Source organism: Cervus canadensis, chromosome 19, assembly GCF_019320065.1.
Source record: "Cervus canadensis isolate Bull #8, Minnesota chromosome 19, ASM1932006v1, whole genome shotgun sequence".
Lineage (NCBI taxonomy): Eukaryota > Metazoa > Chordata > Mammalia > Artiodactyla > Cervidae > Cervus > Cervus canadensis.
The window spans coordinates 30,622,336-30,636,068 of record NC_057404.1 but is presented as its reverse complement, the minus strand read 5'-3'; the positions used below and the strand labels follow the sequence as shown (position 1 = coordinate 30,636,068).

The 13,733-nt window shown below is 37.6% G+C and overlaps 1 protein-coding gene across 5 annotated transcripts in view; it reads right to left on the bottom strand.

Moving 5' to 3' along the window:
* The window catches only part of CCSER1 (coiled-coil serine rich protein 1), a 1,404,567-nt gene that overhangs the window by 717,995 nt on the left and 672,839 nt on the right, over positions 1–13,733 (bottom strand). For all 5 annotated transcript variants that reach the window (XM_043438592.1, XM_043438589.1, XM_043438594.1 and 2 more), the window contains one exon: positions 246–329. In XM_043438592.1, coding sequence (XP_043294527.1) covers positions 246–329 — 84 coding nt within the window. The remainder of the gene's footprint in view (positions 1–245; positions 330–13,733) is intronic.

Sequence of the window (13,733 nt, the reverse complement as noted above, 5' to 3'; positions counted from 1 at the left end):
TACCTAATTCTGGGTCAGTAATCTATTTCTGGAATAATATAAAGTTTAATACATATTATCAAACATTCTCTTTTCAGAGCATCAAATCTTCATTATTGTAGGATTATAAAATTTATAATCAAATTGAATCATCAACAGTTTATAAGTCACTAACAATTTTAGTGTTAATAAATAAGTTAAACTGTTTAGAGCAAACAGCCTTGCAAGGAAAATACACCCAAGGGACAAATATTGTTCACACTTACCAGTTCTTCCTGAAGCTGGGAAATTAGTTCATCCTTCTCCTTCAGCTGCAGCTTCAGCATTGAGCATTCATCTTTCATTATATCCTATAAAAACATCAAAGAGACAGCATAATAGACTTAGCCCTTTCCCTTCACTCTTGATAAGAAAGGTCAGTTGCACGCAGTGGGAGGTAACTGCATATGACTAATAAAACAAAGTTCCTCTACAATCTGACGTTTTCCATAATACACTATGTTTCAAAACAAACTAATGCATTCAAATATATTATGCTATATATGGTATATATGCACATTTTTCTGATAGATAACAAAATGGACAAAGGGAAATCGGACTAAGAAAGAAATCAGGGATTCATCCTAAATTCTGTCCTCCTATTCTTGTGCATACATAATCAGTGGGATAAAAATAATTATACTTCAAAAGAGATACTTTATCATTTTTTCCTGTTATGATTAAATATTCTCAAACAAATGGCTGTACCATGGCCTTTATCTTTAATGATAGCTCTGTAACATATTTCCCTTTCATTAGAGCTCTGTCTTTGAGTATTTAACCTCGTCACTCTGCATGAACCCTCAGTAACAGCCTCTATGTATAGAGTACACCCACATCTGTGACCTCTGTTATTCTACCCTGGAAACTCACTTACAAATACTTGATCTAAACCTATCTTCCAAACTTCAGCCCACAAACGTAATTATTTACTGAGCATACAATCAACGTCCTATAGACATTCCTACTCAAATTTCATCATCTTCCTATTTCAAAACTTATTTCCATTTATTCCTCCCATTATCTTATTTCTAAAAATAGCCAGAAAAGCATCCCATACTCTCAGCTCATCCACAATCTGATCCCAGTCTGGTACCCAATTCTTTGATCTCAATCTTCTAGGTATTTCTTAGACTCACCCCTTTCTATTTCTCATGGATTTACTCTAGGTATCCATTGCTTCATATATGACTTACTGCATTAAGTCTCTGAACTGGTTCTATGTCTATCACCTTTCCCATCTGCCAGAGAAATTTTCCTAAATGGGAATTAATTACATCATTTCTTAATGTAATAGCTAATCATTTCTTTCAGAGGGAAAAAAAAGTCAAAACTCCTTAGCACAACATATGGTGCCTTTCATTCTCAACTTCTTGCACATTTCTGGAATGGTACGCTTTCACTGCCAACTTTTTTATAACCTGTGCTCATTCCTACAGAATAAAGCTGCAGAACATAGTTTCTTTCATGTCTTCTTGCTTTACACATGCGTATCTCTGGGCTGTGATGCTTCCCTCCCCCACAATTTCTCATGACATAGGAAGCATTCCAAACATTATTTCTTACTCTGGGGGGAGCTTTCCCTTGTTGTTTATGTTTCCCTTGAGCATGAAGTCATGTTTCATAGTGTCTAAAGCACACATCATTCCATATGACACTAGACACTTCAAGGACTGTTTGCTCATTTCCCTAACCCACTTGAGCAGATCTTTATCTGAGATGACAAGGAAGAACACAGCTAATGAATTAGAGAAAACAGTATTTGTTTATTCTAGTTCTTATGGTGCTAATTTCTACTTTTAGTCTAAGCAATACAGAATATACGATTCAAATTTACTAATACCTCTTTTCATTTTCAGACAGCCAGTTGACTGGGAGACGCTAATTATCTCTGTCACTTTTATTTCATAGCGGCCCTGTCTCTTCCCTAAATCATGGGCTTTCATAAAACTTATACTCATCATTTTAATATTTATTTTCACAGAGTCTAAATGCTACATGTTATAATGCTAATGGTAAAAAGGCTTAGCCTGCTTGAAAATGCAAAGAAAAAAATTGCAGGCTTACAGGTAGGTAATAAAATCATGTCTCTTAGAATCAGATGTATCTAAGGGCAAATTCTGGGTACTTCACTAAACTCTCTTTGTGGCTTCCTGCTCATTAATTAACTTCTTTGAGTTTCATGGACATTATGGTGGAGATTGATAATATGAGACCATAAACTCTGACAAAAACTCTACTGCTTAGTACTTATATTCCCATATTTCCAGTCTTGCCCAATACCTCACTTAAGAAAAACTAACTCCCTTCATAAAATAAAATATTATCACCTTTACTCTAGGAAACAAATATTGAGGTAGAGTTAAGGGTTGTTGTTTTTTTAGGAAACAAATATTGAGGTAGGGTTAAGGGTTGATGTTGTTTAAATGCTAAGTCATATTCAACTTTTTTGCAACCCATGACTGTGGCCCACCAGGCTCCTCTGCCCATGGGATTTCTCAGGCAAGAAAACTGGAGTGGGTTGCCATTTCCTTCTCCAGGGAATCTTTCCCACCCAGAGACTGAACCTGTGTCTCCTGCATTGGCAGATTCTTTACCATTGAGCCAACAGGGAAGCCCTGAAAGTGACAAAGATTTACTAAAAGGTTTAAAAGATATATTAAAGAATAAAGCTATGTGAAAAGAAAAGAAGAATCAGAATTAGGGAAGGGGAACAGTGGACCATGATTCATACCTGACAAATCCTCTAGCAGCTAAACCAGAAGCTCCAACTCCAAGACTGCCTATGAGAGGAATGCCTTGTGGAAGGAAAGTGGGTGGGTTCACCTCCCACTCCCTGTTCGGTCATTGGTTGGGAGCTAGATCTCAGCTGCTAGTAATCCATTGTCTCACACCACCCAGTGTTGAGCCTGACTTCAGCTGGAGGCAGTTAGCTAACTACAGGAGTTGCAGCTGGGGAGTGAGTCCTTTATTGAAAGGGAATCTGAGCCTTAGCCTGAATCTACTGTTTTTCAGTTGAATGTTAGCAACAATACTTTTGTATATTAATTGATATTTTGTCAATGAATTAATTTAAAATGAAGATTTACCTATATTGTGGCTAATAGAAACTGTAAACAAAATTATTTTCCAAAAACAAGCTGCCTTTACACAATTCTCTGATTTCCCCCCAGCTCTGGAAAGTTTTTTCAAGAAGTTCTTAATCTCACAGCTTTAAATCAAGTAGGTGCTAATATACCATTTGCATTTATCTAAGGAATAACACATATTAAAACACATAAATTTAATTTATCACATGACATCAGAAGCCAAAGACATTATAAAAGTCTTCTCTTTATCAATGACTTTGCAAATGAATCTTGGCCGTCTACAGTTCTGTTTTTAGTTGTTATATGTACTTTGGTAAAATTCATAGATGTATCTGTCTAATACACAAGATGAAACCTTTAAACAATAGTTACTTAAATGAAAGCTACTCTCAGATTAATCAAAATTCCCTCAATATTCTCACTATCTGTGCAAAATTCTGGAACATGTTTGATAGGATGTTCTATTAAGTTAGAAATTCTCTTGGTGTGTACAAGTACTAGATTTTAATACTCTTGGTTTTTAAAATAATGCTATTAACATCCATTAACACAGGCTAATGTAACCAATTAACCTTACATTAATTTAAGTGCATATTACTTATGAAAATATATAATTGAATAATTATGGCATCCTTTGTTTCTCAAGTATAACTGATTCTAGGACTAAAATCAATTCTATATTTCCTAATTCAATAATTATTCATAAATATGGAACTTAGAACATGGTGGATTAAAGGGGTTACAAATCCTTTGCTACTATTCCAAATGAAAGATGGAATCTAACATTCTCTCCTTGGATCTGGGTTGGTCTTATGGCCTTGCTTGACCAGGTGAATACAATGGAAGTAGTTCTGTGTGATTCTCAGGACTAGATCAGGTTTCAGTTCCCAGGATGGTCTCTTAGAATGCACTCTCAAGTTCCTCCCTTGTAGAAAGAACACAGATCAGTCATGCTAAAAAGTACAAATTAGGCTTTTTACTTTGTACTTTGTCAGGCTTTTGTACAAAGTACTTTTACTTTGTACTTTGTCAGGCGTTCTCTGACAGCCTCTTAAGGACACACCCAGCGTGAGCAGCATCAACTCTCAATCCTGAGAGTGAGCCATCTACATACCCAGCCTAGTGAAGTCTTTAGACCAAAGCTCTGATCAATATCTCACCATAACTGTCAGAGCTAAATCATTCCCAAATTCCTGATTTCTAAAATTGTGAACAAAATAAAGGTATAGTTTTAAGCCATTAAGTTCTGGGATGATTTGTCATAGAGATCATCAGAACATATGGAAATATTAAATTATTACAATTAGAATTAGTGTAAATTATGACTCGTAGGTATATAAAATATATACAGCTAATTTTAAAAGTATTTTGTGATTTAAAGTATGATTTTTGTGATTAAAGTTATATTTACTGTAACTTTCAAATTTATTTCATGTATAATATAAATATATTCTCAGTATTTAACCTACAGGAGAATTAAAAATACAGATGTAATAGTTTCTTAAAAATTATCTTATTTTATACTTTTATTTTCTAAATTTGGAAAATTAAAGCCAGATACATGAATATTTGGTTAATTTGCCCCAAATTCATTTAGCTGACTTCAGTCCCATATATTCCTATCATTTATTTTTGCCTGAATTAGAATCACCTCATTGTTTTGAACATGTATGAATAGAAATCAAGTTCCAAGAAATTAAAGGCAAGCAGATACTGTAAATCACATCAGAAATTATCTTATGTTGAAATTAGAAATGCAATTAAAAAATCAAATAACAATTTCTAACTCATGAATCTTCACATAATTCCTCAGGTAAAATTATAAACATAATTCTTGACTAATATTCACAAAAACATGTAAAAATTAGTACTGAGTCATCATGACTCTCTATTTATAGACTTTTGGTCCTTTCTCTGGAGGGCTTTATTTTATGACTTACAAGCTGTTCCCTCATTCTTATAAGTGGAAAGGTCAAAAGATTAAAAAATAAAGGAAGCAGACAATTCTATCAGAGTAAACAAGGACAGATTGTTATGAACAAGTGAAAACAGAGAAAAAAGAAATAGGAGTATGGTAGGAGAAGACAGAAGGAAAGAGATCAGAAAACAAAAAATATATAATAATTGACAATGTATTTTGCAGTTCTACCTAAACACCTGACCTCATGTAATCGTTATGCTAACTTAGTGTTAAAGCAGCATGTTACCTGCAACAACTGGGTAGCTACTGAAATAAACCAGTGCAGGCATATAATCATCTACACAGAGTTATAACAGAGCCTGCTTTTCAAATCCTGAAAGCAAAGTCAATAAAAACACCACCCTAATTATTTAGTTTAAAATAATTTTTAAAATATTTTATAAGTCATTTCAGTATCAACAACTGCTACATGATGCTACAAAATTTTCTTTTCATAAGCATTCAATTTAAAAAGATTCTAGGGGCTTCCATGGTGGTCCAGTGGTTAAGAATCTGCCTTGCAATGCAGGGGACATTGGCTTGATCCCTGGTCTGGGAAGATCCCACATGCCACAGGGCAACTAAACTCGTGTACCAGCTACAGAGCCTGTATTCTGGAGCCCACGAGCAGCAACTACTGAACCCATGTGATGCAACTACTGAAGCCTGTATTCCTAGAGCCTGTGTACCACAACAAGAGAAGCCACAGCAATGAGAAGCCCTCACACCACAACAAAGAGTAGCCCCTGCTTTCTGCAACTAGAGAAAGCGTGCACACAGCAGCAAAGACCCAGCACAGCCAGAAGTCAATAAATATTAAATAAATGTATAAATATATATTCTAGATTTGATTTTATAATGTCATTGACTTCAGAGATGAACTAACATTCCATTGAATATTTACAAAAACATTGTGTTTTTTTAAAAATATTGTTTACATAGCAACACGAAATTTTAAAAAGGCATAAAAGGTGTTCAAAAGGTGCTCAAAGTAAGTACCTTAGAATGTATTTCTAAGTATAGAAATCAAATAAGTAAACAGCATTATCCCTTGACATAATGGTATATTGGCTATCTTTTGATTTGGAAGTGTTACTCTTAGGAAATTCTACTTCTTACTGACCCACATCACTCAAGATAATAATAATAATACCTTAAGCTAAGGCCTTCTAATTTATAAAACATGGGCTTCCTTTGTGGTTCAGCTGGTAAAGAATCTGTCTGCAATGAGGGAGACTTGGGTTCGATCCCTGGGTTGGGAAGATCCCCTGGAGAAGGGAAAGGCTACCCACTCCAGTATTCTGGCCTGGAGAATTTCATGGACTGTATAGTCCATGGGTCGTAAAGAGTCGGACACAACTGAGTGACTTTCATTTTCCATGCATAGAATCTTGTTTTACTGTCAGAACTTTTGGTGACCAGTTATTGAACAAAATGGTACATTTCCTAGGATAAGCAGGGGGCAGGATAAGCAGGGCTTTGTTCATAGAAATGAAGCAGAGAAGACGATTGTATAAAAGGTCAAATTAAATGAAACCATTAATGAATAATACCAAGACTGTTAAGTTGTGTACATTAGTCTCTTTACGGAATACATTGTATTCTGATAATTTTTGAAATAGTTAAAAACATTAGCCTCCACTGAGAAAGTTGCTATTTTATTAAGTTGGTGAAAGTAATTACATTTTGCATTGTTGAAATTTGCCATTTAATATTGTAATATATTCTTACATAAATGTGGTTATGTTATATATAAATTTAATGCACATTTCTCCCTTCATTTTTTTTTGTTAATGACATTACTTGCTGTTTATTTGATATGTATTATAGACTATGGGAAAAGATGTTAGACAAAAAGCAAATTTGAGCTATTTGAGTTCAAAATGGGTCCTAAAGCAGTGGAGACAACTCACAACAATACATCTGGCCCAGGAACTGCTAAGGAACACACAGTTCAAGAAGCTTTGCAAAGGAGATGAGACCCTTGAAGATGAGGAGGATAGTGGCCGGCCATCAGAAGTTGACAATGACAGAAAGCAATCATCAAAGCTGATCCTGTTACAACTTCAGGTGAAAAAGCTTGATAAGTGGGTGCCTCATGAGCTGGCCACAATAAAAAAAAATAGTTGTTTTGAAGTGTAATCTTATTCTAAGCAACAACAACGAACCATTTTTAGATTGGACTGTAACGTGCAACGAAAAGTGGATTTTATACGACAACTGCTGATGATGGCCAGCTCAGTGACTGGATTGAGAGGAAGCTCCAAAGCACTTCCTAAAGCCAAACTCGCATCAAAAAAGGGTCAAGGTCATTGTTTGGTGGTCTGCCGCCTGTCTGATTACAACTACAGCTTTCTGAATCCTGGTAAAACCATTATATCTGAGACGTATGCTCAGGAAATCGATGAGGCGCACTGAAAACTGCAGCTGGCCCTGGTCAGCAGAAAGGGCCAAATTCTTCTCCGTGACAACGCCAAGCCACATATCACACAGCCGATGCTTCACAAGTTGGGGAACAAAGTTCTAACTCATCTGCCACATTCACCTGACCTCTCGCCAACTGACTACCACTTCCCCAAGCATCTTGACAACTTTTTACAGGGAGAGTATTTCCACAACCAGCAGGATGCAAAAAATGCTTTCCAAGAGTCCACTGAATCCTGAGGCATGGATTTTTATGCTACAGGAATAAATACACTAATTTCTCATTAGCAAAAATGTGTTGATTGTAACGGTTCTGATTTTGATTAATAAAGATTATTTGAGACTAGTTATAATGATTTAAAATTTATGATCCAAAACCACAGTTATATTTGCCCCAACCTAATAAAACAGTTCCATGAGACTATGGCCTTGTCTTTTCCAAGTTGTTAGAGTCTGCTTAGATTTACTTTACTATATTAATAAGAAAAAACTTGAGTTGCATAACTTCTAATATGTAAGATCTTCTACATCTTACATAGTTTTTATTATAGAGTAAATAGAGAATATTAACCTAAGTCATAATCCTTACAAAAAATATTTACTCAAAGTTTTTATTACTCTGTTCTTTGTTTCACACAGTGTTTATGGTGAAAATTAAAAATTAAAAAAACAAACATTTGTATTTCATTTTCTAAAGCCTTCTTAGAATGATAATATTTTGCCGGTAGAAGGATGAAAGCAAATTTCTCAGTGTCCTAATGAATTATAATAAGCATGACAAATTAGTTTCTTGATCTCCTAAACCCATGGGTTTCACCAACATCAATTATGAATTACACTTAAGACATAAATATTTTTACAAACTCACCAACAATGAGCTTCTCAACAAAGGAAGTCAATAAGTGATGATGTTCATTTGTCCTACTGTACTCACTTGGTATGAAATTCTTCGGGAAATCAGTATCTTTAAGAGGTCTTGGGATTGTCTGATGCCAGCATTTTTTTCTTTCCTCACAGGAGGCAAGCACATTTGTCACATTACACTTAAATTTCTTAAAGAAGGTAAGCAATTGTTTAAGTGACTCTTCCCACAACATAGATTATACAAGAAAAAAAAAATGGCTAAAATTTGCCTGTAAGAAGTTCCTTTCCATTATGAAGGCATGCTTACTTGTTTTTCATGTTTTAGGAAAGGCGTAGAGGACATCCTATCTCTCAGCATCTTGACTAAACTAAGAGAATTATGTTTGAAATTAACTATGAACTTCCCCGGTGGCTCAGACAGTAAAGAATTGGCCTGCAAGGCGGGAGTCCTGGGTTCTAGCCCCGGGTTGGGAAGATCCCCTGGAGAAGGAAATGGCAACCCACTCCAGTATTCTTGCCTGAAGAATCCCCATGGACAGTGGAGCCTGGTGAATTACAGTCTATGGGGTTGCACAACTTGTGTGGCTCATGTGTCGCACAAGACTCTTGGGTCTGAAAGAGTCAGACACAACTCAGCGACTAAGAACACACACGCAGCACATAAACTTTAGTTGCTGGGAAGAAAAAGTAATAAAATGCATCGAACACACGCCATTCCTCACCCATAACTGCATAGTACAGTTGTTTCAATCATTTTGTTTTAAAGGCTATTTTGACTTAGTTCTGAGGTCTTGGCTAGAGGCCGTTAGCTCCCCTCTTCAATAGCTGAGTAAGACCATACTCCAAACACTTCCTTTATCGGGTCCTCATACTCCGGAGCCATTAGGTAACAGCCCCATCAGGCCAAGTACCAGGCAACTAGAGACAGCCTCCACACCCTAGATTTCTTGTAATTATTCAAATTAGCCAGTCCTTAGGGAGTGTTGGAAACCCTGCCAATCCCGTCCTGCCTGCCGTATATAAACTGTGCTCTTTGGCTCCAATTCACCATTACCTGGCCCCCAGCGGGGCAATCTTCTCCATGACTCTGCCTGGCAGCCTTCTCTCACTTGAAAGGCTAAGTTACAAAGAGTTCTGTCTCTCATCTGAGTGTTCGTGTGTCAGATCCAAGGTCCCACTATCAAAAGAATCTTTAAATCTCATAAAACAATGCAGGCAGGAGCTGGCTGCAGGCCTTGGGTACTCTTTTGCCATTCTCCTGAGATAAGGTAGCTGAGATGGCTCTTGGACCCTGGACATTTATGAGGGCCCAGAAAGAGAAGAAGGACAGTGGGGATAATATTGGGTACTGTCTGGCAATGGATATATATTTTTTTGCACAATAAAGGTAGAGAAAGGTTTTTCAAGTTGTATATAATATTAAAGAGAGTAAAAACTAGAGAGATATCCCTAATATTAGCACATCTCAGAAATGGTACTATCTCATTTTATAGGATGCTGAATTGTGACAATGATAAAGAATACAGAAATAAGTAATATTGTAAGGATTATTTTTTCAAGAATTCTGGCATAATTGTAAAATTCTGGGTAGGAGAACAAAGAGAAGGCTTCAATGTAGAGCTGTACAGGAATCATAGATAATGTGACTCAATTTAAGCAGCAGTTTCAGGCAGTCTGGGAGGTCAGAAGACTAAGCTGCAAAAATGCAAGGAACATTAGCTGAAGCTACAGATCACAGCTACAGAACATAAACTAATATTGGGTAGTAAGGAAAGGAGGAAAGATCATGCTCTGTTCTTTTTTAGAGCACTAATGGAGAGTAGGGCTTCCCAAATGGAGCCAGTGGTAAAGAATTTGCCTGCCAATGCAGAGATGTGGGTTTGATCCCTGGTAGGGGAACATCCCCTGGAGGAGAGCATGGCAACCCACTCCACTCTTCTTGCCTGGAGAGCCCCATGGGGCAGAGGATCCCGGTGGTCTACAGTCCATAGCTGCTGCTGCTGCTGCTAAGTCGCTTCAGTCGTGTCTGACTCTGTGCAGCCCCATAGACCGCAGCCCACCAGGCTCCCCCATCCCTGGGATTCTCCAGGTAAGAATACTGGAGTGGGTTGCCATTTCCTTCTCCAATGCAGGAAAGTGAAAAGTGCAAGTGAAGTCATGTCCGACTCTTAGTGACCCCATGGACTGCAACCTACCAGGCTCCTCCATCCATGGGATTTTCCAGGCAAGAGTACTGGAGAGGGGTACCATTGCCTGCTCCATACAGTCCAAAGAGTAGCAAAGAATTAGGCACAGCTGAAGTGACTTAGCATGCATATATGCAGTGGACAGTAACAGCATGGAGTAGTATCTTCAATTACTCATTATATGTACATTGTAAAATGGGAGTCTTTAAGACATGAATTTGGGAAAAGAAGCAGTTTCGACTTACAGAGTAGATATAATTTCCAATGGTTGCTTATGTACTGAATGCCTGCCTACTACACCAATTGCATAATTAACCGGCATTAGAAAAACCAGAAAAGATTTTGTAAATTAAGGGAAGATTTAGATTATCATTAAGCAACAGTATATTATCTCAAAAGCTATTGTCTACTACAACACAAAACTTACAAATCTATCAGTGTTTTTTCATATTACCTCTTGTTGTCACTCAATCAAAGCAGAGAAGATTTGCATTTGAGTCATTGCTGTGTCACAATTTAGCCATGGGGCCCTGATAAATCAATTAGTAATAACAGAATTAGGGGTTTCCCAGGTGGCTCAGTGGTAAGGAATCTGCCTGACAATGCAGGAGACGCAAGGACGCCAGTTCAATCCCTGGCTTGGGAATATCCCCTGCAATAGGAGATAGCAACCCAAAACTATAATTTGTTGAAATTAAGAGACTGTTTTAATAATCCAGGTAAGAAATCATTAGAATTTAAAGTAAGATGGGGTTGTAGGAATGGATTTGAAGCTATTTAAAAGGTGGACTCTACTGTATGTGTGTGGAGTGAAAGGGAAAGATGAGAAGCGGGAGACAAAGATGACATTAAGTTTCTGGAAGGTCTACTCAGAGAATGTAAGTATGGCTCATTCTTGTTAAGAGCAAATATAATTTGAGGTGGGAGAATTTAAGATGAAGAAAAGACACTAATTTTAATTTTAAGGTCCCTTGTACATCCAACTGAAGAAATACAGCATGAGCTGGCTATGGAACAATGCATGGCTATGAAGAAATACATCCTATTGGCTGTGCATGGGTTCCAAAGAGAGAGATCTGGTCAAGAGATGAAATTTGAAAATCACTAGTATATTGATGAGCTATTTCAAATCCTGAAAGATGATGCTGTAAAAGTGCTGCACTCAATATGCCAGCAAATTTGGAAAACTCAGCAGTGGCCACAGGACTGGAAAAGGTCAGTTTTCATTCCAATCCCTAAGAAAGGCAATGCCAAAGAATGCTCAAACTACCGCACAATTGCACTCATCTCACACGCTAGTAAAGTAATGCTCCAAATTCTCCAAGGCAGGCTTCAGCAATACGTGAACCATGAACTTCCAGATGTTCAAGCTGGTTTTGGAAAAGGCAGAGGAACCAGAGATCAAACTGCCAACATCCGCTGGATCATATAAAAAGCAAGAGAGTTCCAGAAGAACATCTATTTCTGCTTTATTGACTATGCCAAAGCCTTTGACTGTGTGGATCACAATAAACTGTGGAAAATTCTGAAGGAGATGGGAATACCAGACCACCTGACATGCCTCTTGATAAACCTGTATGCAGGTCAGGAAGCAACAGTTAGAACCAGACATGGAACAACAGACTGATTCCAAATAAAGAAAGGAATATGTCAAGGCTGTATATTGTCACCTTGCTTATTTAACTTATATGCAGAGTACATCATGAGAAACGAGGGGCTGGATGAAGCACAAGCTGGAATCAAATTTGCTGGGAGAAATATCAATAACCTCAGATATGCAGACGACACCACCCTTATGGCAGAAAGTGAAGAGGAACTAAAAAGCCTCTTGATGAAAGTGAAGGAGGAGAGTGAAAAAGTTGGCTTAAAGCTCAACCTTAAGAAAACTAAGATCATGGCATCTGGTCCCATCACTTCATGGGAAATAGATGGGGAAACAGTGGAAACAGTGGCTGACTTTATTTTTGGGGGGTCCAAAATCACTGCAGATGGTGATTGCAGCCATGAAATTAAAAGATGCTTACTCCTTGGAAGGAAAGTTATGACCATCCTGGATAGCATATTAAAAAGCAGAGACATTACTTTGCCAACAAAAGTCCATCTAGTCAAGGCTATGGTTTTTCCAATGGTCATGTATGGATGTGAGTTGGACTGTGAAGAAAGCTGAACACCGAAGAATTGATGCTTTGGAACTGTGGTGTTGGAGAAGACTCTTGAGAGTCCCTTGGACTGCAAGGAGATCCAACCAGTCCATCCTAAAGGATATCAGTCCTGGGTGTTCATTTTGGAAGGACTGATGCTGAAGCTGAAACTCCAATACTTTGGCCACCTCATGGGAAGAGTTGACTCACTGGAAAAGACCCTAATCTGGGAAGGATCGGGGGCAGAAGGAGAAGGGGACAACAGAGGATGAGATGACTGGATGGCATCACTGACTTGATGCACATGGGTTTGGGTAGCCTCTGGGAGTTGGTGATGGACAGGGAGGCCTGGCGTGCTGCAATTCATGGGGTCGCAAAGAGTCGGACACGACTGAGCGACTGAACTGAACTGAACTGAGTACATTGATGTAGCGGTAAATCAATAATTGAGAGGAAAAGAAGTGATTGTGAAGAAAACTGTAAATGAAGAAAGTGTGGTGGCATAACAGACCTGGCAGGAAATAAGTTTTAGAAAGAGAAGGTGGTCAATGATGTTGAATGCAACAAAGATGAAGTGAATTAAGGGCTTATCAAAAATATCAGTCACCATGGATATTTAACAAATCAGTCTCAGGTGGTGTGTTAGAAGCAGACTTTAGACTACAGTGGACTCAGAAGCAAACTGAAGATGAGGGAGAAATAAGGAGTTATAAATTACACACTTGCAAAATCAAAGCTTCTTCCAAGAATGAAGTACAGTAGCTAATAGAATTGAGATGTGCTGTGCATGTACATTACATGTAAACATTGAACAGGTAAAAAGACTAATGAGAAGGATTCGATAAGAATGGAGAAGTTAAACAAATACAGGTGAAAGAGGGAATAACTACGAATGGAATAACCTTCAAGAGCTAAGGAATGAGATCCAGTACATAGGAGGAGAAACTAGCTATCTGTAGGCAGAGAAGTACCTATGAACAGAAGGAAATGAAATAACCTTTTCTTGATGATGTTTCGATAATAAAAAAAATATCCTCTTTGTAAACAACTT